Below are 8,346 nucleotides of genomic sequence, written 5' to 3' on the forward strand. Positions count from 1 at the left end.
CAGAGCAGGAAGGAAAGTACATTGACACTTTCAGGCAACTCCATCCTTTTCCCCCATGAAGCTGGGGGGAATGGGATCCCAATGGGATTTTGGGGAATGCAGAAATGCTCTTAAGCATTTTTCTCCTCTCCCATGTAGCTGCACCCCAAATCTCTGCCCGGGGGAGCTGGGAAGGACATGTGAACCAGGGAGTCAGCAGCCCCAAACCCTCTTCCCCTGGCAGCACCTCCATCTCTCCCCATGGCATGGAAGAAAAGAAAATCCATGAATCAATATTTGGGTTTTTTTATTAAAATATTGTTATACCAAGTGGAATGCTACAGCAATCTCGGTATAGGGCGGCGTAACGAAACAGCCAGGTTTATGTTTAAATACTTAAAGATAACTTAAAACGCACAAACGAGAACTTGTCATCTTTGGCAGGAAAAAAAGTTCACAGCACGAAAAAAATACTTAAAAAGAAATACCAATATTAATATAAAATATATTAAGTCATGGGGTTTGGGGGTTTTTTTCCTCTTTCATAATTTTTTGTTTCTTTTCCATTTTGTAAACAATGCACGAGAACCGAACGCATTTTTTACGTGTCTGGGGAGAGAGAAATAAAAAATGCAGTTGGCCAGCAAATGCACACGTTGAAAGGGGAAAGAAATAAAGAAAAATATATATATTTACATGAAGGGCAAGGATGGGAAGCTCCGAGGAGCAGGATGTCGGCGCTGGCTACGGGCAGAAGCCAGCTGCCAGTAGCTGGGGGATGCAGCCAGGAGAGGGGCAGCACATCCCGCTGCCTCCATCGGCACCCTCGGAGCCTTTCACCTCTGCTTTTCCTCCACCTTTCATTCCCTCCGTTGTCATTTTTGTTTCACTGCCACCCCATCACAAAGCCCTCGCCCACCCGTGATGAAAACCCAGGAGCAGCATGCCGGTGATGGAAGTTTGGTGCTCGGCTTGGCCACGTGGATCCAGGTGGTTGATGGGACCCACGGAAGATCCCTCCCGGCTCCGCCCTCGTGCGCAGACTTCAGCTTGTGGGTACAGTTCAGGCGATCAGAGAGGGATTTTCCAGTTGGAAGCCAAGCACCTGGGTGGGTGTGGATGGCCAAGACCCAGAGGTGGGAGCTGGGATGGGGATGGAGCCGGGATGGGGATGGAGCCACCACGGGGTCCCCGGGCTCCAGCGCGCCCCGCGCAGCCAGGGACCCGTGTGGGCACCGAGGGGGACAGTGACCCTCCCACACACCGGAGTCACTGCCGAGACCGGCTGAGGGGACACCGCTGAGCTCCCGGCTCGGTCCCTCCTTCCCAGAGGCTTCTCCATCCCGACATGCTGGCAGGAAGGGTGGAGAGGCCACTGTGCAGCTCGGGGTGGCCCTAAATCAGGATCTCCACCATGTCAGACAGGTCTGGGGCTCTGGAAGCAGCCGAGCTCTCTGCAGAGAAAGAAGGGATTCACAGTGATTCGAACCCACCCCACTCAACTGGGGCCTTAAAAATGCCTTAAAAAATCACTGATGCTTGTGCAAAGCCCATCCCAGGCATGCTGAGCCCACGGGCTGGGGCCTCCCAACTCCCTGCCCCGTGCCATCCGGGGGGACTCACCCAGCACACCGGTGCCCTCGCCCTGCCCGCTGCTCCCGGCCGCTCCGTCTGTCTGCGTGCTGCCGTCCTTGCTGCCGTGCTTGGAGTGGGATGGCAAGGGAAGGGCAGTGGACACTGCTGTCCCTTCAGCGGTGGCTTTGCCTGCTGAAGGAGAGTCTGTTATGGATTCAAGGCAAGGGATTCAAGTTTTCAAGGCCAGGTTGGAAGGGGCTTGAAGCAACCTGGGTTAGTGGAAGGTGTCCCTGCCTATGGCAGGGGGTGGAACGAGATAGGCTTTAAGGACCCTTCCAACCCAAACCATTCTGGGATTCTGTGACTGCTGGCTGCTCCTGGAGGAAATCCCCCTCCCCAAGCTCTTTAACTCCAAAACCACAGGGGAAAATTGCAAGCATGTCCCCACTGCCAAGTGAAGGTAGCGAGCGGACAGGTGTCCGTGTGTACCTGTGCTGCCACGGGAGCTGCCCTCAGATGACCGGTCACTCTGGCCAGCCCCCGGCCAGCTCGGGGCGGCGGAGGCGGCAAAGATGGAGGGCACGGATTTGGCCGGCCGCAGGGAGCCCTGAAGGGCTTTGCTGGGGTCCCTCCGCGAGCGCTGCTGCAGGACCTTGATGACAGCATCCTTCTCCAGGATTTGGGCATGAAGGGCTTTTAACCTGGAGAGGAGGAAAGGCAGAAGCTGGGAGAAGAGCTGGACAGGGAGAGAAGGATCCAGGCACTGCCCAACCAGACCACAGGAAAACCTTGATGGGGGCAAAATGCCTCTGGCAAGGTGGGACTAACCTGTTCTCCATCTCCTGGTGCTTGTGGCTGGCCAGGAGAAGGTCCTCGTTGAAGCTGCTGTTGGGGGAGTGCCGCGGGGAGTGGCTGATGAGGGTGGTGTCGCGCTGGGCGGCCGCCGTGGCCGCGGCGTCCATGGCGAACTGGCGCATGGTGCACTCCTCCAGGTACTTCTGCTCCCACTTGGTCATGTCGGCCTCCAGCGCCAGGATCTTCTCCTCCTTCTCCCTCAGCTGCTCCGACAGCGTGTGGGCGCTCAGCTCCGGCGTCCCCCCGCCCGCAGCGCCTGCCTGCCTCTGCAGCAGCCAAAACAAAGCCCCGGTGAGGATGAGGAGGTGCTGGGAGGACGCAGCACCCGCCGTGCCTTGCCGGACCCACTGTGGCTTGCCAGCACCCACCTGCTGAGCCCGCAGCATCTTCAGCTCCTGCTCCAGGCGGGTGCGGAGCCGCAGTTCCAGCTGCTCCCGCTTCTCGCAGGCGGCCTGGAGCTGGCCCAGGGCTGCCTGCAGCCGCTCCACCTTCTCCACGTAGGCTCGTTTCTTCCGGAGCTCGGCCTCTGCCTTGGCCGCCCGCGCCTGGGCGCTGCCCAGCGCCTGCTCCAGCAGCTCTGCCCGCCGACGCTGGTCCTCGTTGGCGCTGCGCAGCAGGGACACCTCCCGCTCCAGCTTCTCCTTCTCCTGCTGGTGCTCATAGCCTGCAAAAAAAAAACCCCACAAGTCTCAGACATTTGGCTTCCCTAAGGCTGATCCATGAAGCCCTGCAGAGATTCTTTGCTCCCCGACATCTGGCCGTGCCACCCCTTCCTCCAGATCTTCTATCAAATGGGGGTCAGGGGCATTCCAGCCACTTGGGCAGATGGCCAAAAGCATCCACATGCCACATTCCAGCCTAAATTTTAGCTCGGGAAGGGTGAAACCTGCCTAGCACGAATCCAGCCACCTTAGGGAAGGGGAGGCAATTCCTCCTGCTAACAGCAACACCACGTCTCTCTGCTGAAATGTAGGTACACTTTCCCCCAAAAAAGCCCAGGCTGGCACGGCTGCGAAGTGCAGGAGGGAGGAAGCAGAGAACGGCCGGGCCGGCGTGGGGCGGGAGTGCGGGCTCGGTGCTGGAAGAGCCGGCGCTGCGGCAGGAATGTGCGGAATGCGGGTCACGCCGCCGGCCGGCCGCCGGGATTAATGGCTCGAGTCCAGCGCCAAGAGCTGCTCCATCCCCCCTGGGGAAGGGCGAGAGCTGCTGCCCAACACCCGCCTCCTCCTCCAGCCGAGCCCCGCTCGCAGATGCCACGGGGAGCCGGGCAAGGATGGGTGTCCCCCGGGACTTACTCTGTGCCAGGAGTTTGGCAACGCTGCCCTGGTTGCTCTCCTGGCTTTCCTGGGTCTTGCTGGCCAGCTGCTTGTTCGCCGATTCCAACCGCTCTGGTCCAAAACAATCAAACCCAATTAAGATTTAAATACAAGATTTTGGCTGGAGGAAGTGGGGAAAGCCTGGTTTCCCATGGAAACAGCCAGGGGACACAGAGCACCCACAGCAATGGGGACACAGAGGGTCCCTCACCTTTCAGGTCCCGGTTGAAATCCTGGAGCCGTCGCATCTCACAATCTCTCTTGTTTCTCATGGCTTTCTCCAAGGCTTCCCGCTTGGAAGACGCCTTGACGAGGTTTTCATAATCCTCTGAGATGCGCTGGATCTCGCTCTCCAGCTGGGGTGGAGGAAGGGACAGGCCAGGGTTAGATATTCATGGAATGAGGAAAGGGGCAGGCCGGCCAAAGCTCCGCCAGGGTGCTCAGCCCAACCAGAGCTGCCAGAGGAGCTCAGTGTACCCCAAATTGATCCCCAGCACATATATGGGGGGGGGGGGAGGAGGGGAACTGATTTTTCCTGTCTTGTTTCTTATGGAAGAGTCTCTCCACAGACTTTGGTTCTGCTATAGCCTGGCTACGGGGAACAGCCACCCCTTGTACAAGGCCACACAAAGGGCTTTCTGTGGCGGCTGGGATGGGGGGACAGGCAGAGGGAGAGGGTCACTGGAGAATGGGCTCCTTCTCCCCAGTCCCGGCTGCAGCTGCTCCGAGGGGAACAAGCCGCCGGAGGGAGGAGGAGAAGGGATTAAATCACTAAAGGGGCTGAATTTTCACAGCAGCTGGTCAGGCATCCCCCGGGCAGGGGCTGCCACCATTCCCTCACCTTCTGGATGCGGCTCGCCTTCTCGGCACAGCTCTCCAGCTCCCGCCGCAGCTTCTCGCTCTCTCGCTGGAGCCTCTCATTCTCCCGCAGGACGGCGTCTGCCCGGGCCAGGCGGCTGCCGGCTGACACCGCCTGGGCGCTGACCAGGGCCTCCACGCCGGCTGGACCCAGTGTGCTCGGACACAGCGGCAGGAATGCGGCTGGCACCGGAGTGGGCAGCACCCTGCAGCGGGGGAGGAGAGGGTGTCAAGGTTTGGCAGGGTGGGAGAGCTGGCTGTAACTCCAGCATCCCACCAAGCACGTGCTGGTGCCTGCAAGTCACCTCAAAGGAGGAGGGAGGCTCTGGGAAGTGCCTATCCTGCTTTTTAGAGCTGGGAAGCGCTTGCTCTCTAACCACAAATCCCGTCTTGCAGGGATGCCTTGACCTGACCCCTCCAGGACAGTGCCAGTGGGTCTGGATGGACTCCCAACCCCCCAGGCTTCCTCTCTTCCTGGGAATGCTGCAGGCAGCCTGGTATAGGATGCACCTTGGAAGTCGGCAGCGTTCCCCATTTTCCTTATTTTCTGGGCGAAGCAAGGGCTGCTGGCACAGGTCCTCACTGCCCAACTATGGATACGTCCTTTCGATATTTGGAGGGGCCAGGACAGCCTGGCTGCCCCTTGTGCCACTGCTCCAGCATCCCACAACAACATCCCGCCAGGAATACCCTGAGCAGGGTGGCTGTGCACAGCCCGGCCCTGCTACGCTCCCCCGCGGGCTGCCTGCCAAGGGCCTGCATTCCTGCGGGATGATATCGGAGCAAGGAAGAATAAATACATCTTCCTCGCAGCTCCCCTTCCCCTCTTTGTTCCCTGGAAGGAGAAGGTTTTCCTGCTGGAGATGCTATCGCTCTCTGCCTGGATACATCAGCAGGGCTGGGAGCAGCGTGTCCTCTCATCAAGCCACAAATTCCCTTCTTCCCATCATTTTCCACACTGGAAGAGGTTGTTTCCAGACCTCCTCAAATTCCAGGCAATGCCCGAACCCCCAGATGTCCATCTCACAGTCAGCCTGGGGCTTTGCCAGAGGCATTGAGCTGCCAGAGGGAACACGGACCACCTGGCACCAGCCCAGGCTCTGCTCAGCAGCAATTCTGAATTACATGGACATTCCCAGCTCAGGACCATGGGATGGGTTTCTGGGGAGCAGGGAGCATATTTGTCTTCTGCCCTGCCCCATACCTATTCCACATTTAGCTGCTTCCTGGGCTGTTTCCAGCTCCTAGATTAACCTCTAAGTTACCCCCAGATTCCTCCCGGTGCATGGGGAGGGGGCAGGGTCTGCTGAGGGAATGGGATTTTCATCACTGGTTGGAAAAGCCTAGCCGTGCTGGGGGAACTGGGGACAGGAGCAGAGTGGGGGGCTCCCAGCAGACCCCCATGGCCTGAGCCAGTGAGGACAAGAGCAGCTGCTCTGCGCCCCCACTGCCCTTCACATCCTGCAAGTTCCAAGCATCCATCCCGGACACTCCTGGGAGGCATCCAAAAGCAGAGCCCAGGGGCCACAGTTTACCTGATTTCGGGATGCTGAAATCCAGGCCCTTCCCGGGAGCAGGGTCGGGGCTCAGCCAGGTAAGCGTCCTGGGAAGGGATGACGTAGGGATACTCCGGGGGCGGTCCCCGCGGCTCCGTGCCCTCGGGGTGCTGCCCGCGCAGGGGGACGAGCTGCCGGGAGAGCTGCGGGAAGCTGTGGGAAGCGCTGATGGGGCTCTGCGCCTTGGCCCCGTTCCGCTCCAGCGACATCCGCATGAGCCGCTCGCTCAGCGACCGCACGTGGCCGTGCTTCAGGTCCTTCAGCCCCTCGTCGGGGCGCCGGGCCCCGCTCTCGGCCCCGCGCGGGGCGTTCTCAGCCCGGACCCCCGTGCCGGCCGCTCCCCGCTGCGAGGCGAAGAACTGGGAATGCGCCTTGGCCTCCTCGTAGGTGGGCAGCTCCTCGCCCTTGGGCGGGCAGAGCCGATAGACGCTGTTCTCCAAGTAGACGTGGTCGGAGTGATGCTCCTGGCCCTGTGGCTCCTGCCGCGTGGATTGCTGCACCATCTGGCTCTCCTCCGGGCTGAGGCTCTCCAGGGAGGAGCGGGGGCTCCCGGCCCCGCCGGCCCCGCCGCCGCGCAGGGCCTGCTGCTGGATGGCCAGCAGAGTGCGGTTCTCCGTGAGATTCCCATAGCGCAGCTGCTCCTGGATCAGGCGGTGCAGGACCGTCCCGTTCGAGTCCTCCGCCGTCCTCATGTCCGTCCGTGCCGGCGGCAGAGCCACGTTTCCACCCGAGAAGGGCGTCCCGGGGGACCTCAACAGCAACTGGCCACGCCGAGACACCTGCAAGAGGGAAAAACGGGATTGTCGGGAAGCAGTCGGGGCAGGACACGGCGCGGATCCTGACGGACTCGGGGTTGTTTGCCGGGACGTGCCGGAGGAGTGGAATCCCGTGGCGGCAGTGGGAGAGCGGAGCAGCCTCCCGCGGTGGGGTGGCCGAGCGCCGGCACTCTCGGTGCACCCGGGGCCGGGGCTGGCAGCCGGGGCTGGCTCCGGAGCTGGCGCCCCATGGACCCGAGACTGGCACTGGCCCGGGAATGGGGGATGGAGCGACCCCGTGGGACCGGGCACAGAACCACCGGGAGATGGGGAGGACCTCGCATCCCCGGCCACGGACATGGAGGTCCTGGACCCTCCTGGACCATGGGGAGGGTCCTGGGATTTTTCCGGGGGGGCTCTAGGTGTTGTGGGGATGTTCCGGTCCCAGTCTGGAGAGTGTCGGGAGGGTTCCCAGTCCCTGGGGGTGGATCTGGCATGGGAGAGGGTCTTTTCCCCGGGAGGGTCCAAGTGCCGGGGAGGGGGGCACGTCCCGGTCCCAGGGAGAAGGATCCCGGTTCCGAGGGGCGTCCTTTTCCCGTGGAGGGATCCCAGTCCCGGCTGGGGGCTTCCCTGGGCCGGGAGGGTTCGATCCCGGTCGAAGAGTCCCAGTCCCGGGGGGGGGGGGGGCCCCCGCCCCGTGCGGGGGGCACCTCGGTCCAGGGGGGTCGCGGTCCCGGGGTTGCTGGTCCGGGTGGGTCCCGGTGCTGAGGGAGGTCCCGATCCCTGCTGGGGGGTTCCCGGTGGCGGGGGGGCGTCCTTTCTCCGAGGGGCATCCCCGTGCCGGGGGGGGTTCTCGGATCCCGGTCGGGGGAGAGTCCCAATACCGGGGGACTCCCGGTGCCTGGGGGTCCCGATGCCGGTCGGGGGTGTCCCGGTGCCGGTCAGGGGGGTCCCAGTGCCGGGGCATTCCCGGTGCCGGGGGGTCCCGGTGCCGGTCGGGGGTCCCGGCGGCAGAACTCACCGGGGCATGGCGGAGCGGAGCGGTGCTGCGGCGGCTCTGGGCGTCCCGGGGCCGCGGGGGCCGGGCCGGGCGCTGCTATGCCCGGAATGTGGGGCCGGTCCCGCCCCGCTCCGCCCCGGGGCCGCCGCCGCGCAGGAGCGCGGCCGGGAGCGGGAGCGGCAGCTGCGGGCGGGGGGGCGGCTCTGCCCGCCAGCTGTCCCGGGCCGTAAATCTGCCCCAGCCTTTGTCTGCGGGGCCGGGGCAACCCCGAGCCTGCCGGCCCCATCTGCTCTGCCCCCGCGGGCCCCCCCTTCTCGCATCCCCCTCCTTACATTCCCCTTCTTCGCGTCCCCCCTCCTCGTGTCCCTCTCCTTGCATCCTCCTTCTCACATCCCCCTATTCACATCCCCCTCCTCACAGCCCTATCCTCTCATTCCCCATCTCACATTCCT

At 62.4% G+C, this 8,346-nt stretch overlaps 1 protein-coding gene across 3 annotated transcripts; it reads right to left on the minus strand.

Moving 5' to 3' along the window:
• Positions 1-269: 269 nt before the first annotated feature.
• On the minus strand, positions 270-8,008 carry AMOTL2 (angiomotin like 2). 3 transcript variants are annotated; one of them, XM_042024671.1, is made up of 10 exons: positions 7,916-8,008; positions 6,119-6,918; positions 4,567-4,789; positions 3,937-4,081; positions 3,705-3,797; positions 2,778-3,073; positions 2,383-2,675; positions 2,044-2,255; positions 1,603-1,743; positions 270-1,433 (listed from the first exon to the last, which is right to left on the minus strand). In XM_042024671.1, the coding sequence occupies exons 2-10, from the start codon at positions 6,829-6,831 to the stop codon at positions 1,375-1,377; spliced, it is 2,175 nt and encodes a 724-aa protein (XP_041880605.1). In that variant the 5' UTR covers positions 6,832-6,918; positions 7,916-8,008; the 3' UTR covers positions 270-1,374. The 3 variants fall into 3 exon arrangements, with proteins under 3 accessions (XP_041880605.1, XP_041880604.1, XP_041880606.1); XM_042024670.1 differs by having other exon boundaries at positions 1,603-1,746; XM_042024672.1 differs by lacking the exon at positions 3,705-3,797 and having other exon boundaries at positions 1,603-1,746.
• Between the last annotated feature and the right edge of the window lie 338 nt (positions 8,009-8,346).

This window comes from Corvus kubaryi, unplaced genomic scaffold, assembly GCF_017639235.1.
Source record: "Corvus kubaryi isolate FWS band 111438036 unplaced genomic scaffold, C.kubaryi_AGA036_p1.0 37264, whole genome shotgun sequence".
NCBI lineage: Eukaryota > Metazoa > Chordata > Aves > Passeriformes > Corvidae > Corvus > Corvus kubaryi.

Excerpts from the sequence above, each read along its gene's own strand:
- AMOTL2 (XM_042024670.1), bottom strand. The coding sequence starts at position 6,831 with ATGAGGACGGCGGAGGACTCGAACGGGACGGTCCTGCACCGCCTGATC. Across the intron at positions 4,082-4,566 it reads AGGCGAGCCGCATCCAGAAG|CTGGAGAGCGAGATCCAGCG; the intron begins GTGAGGGAATGG and ends CCTCCACCCCAG. Across the intron at positions 2,256-2,382 it reads CACCAGGAGATGGAGAACAG|GTTAAAAGCCCTTCATGCCC; the intron begins GTTAGTCCCACC and ends CCTCCTCTCCAG.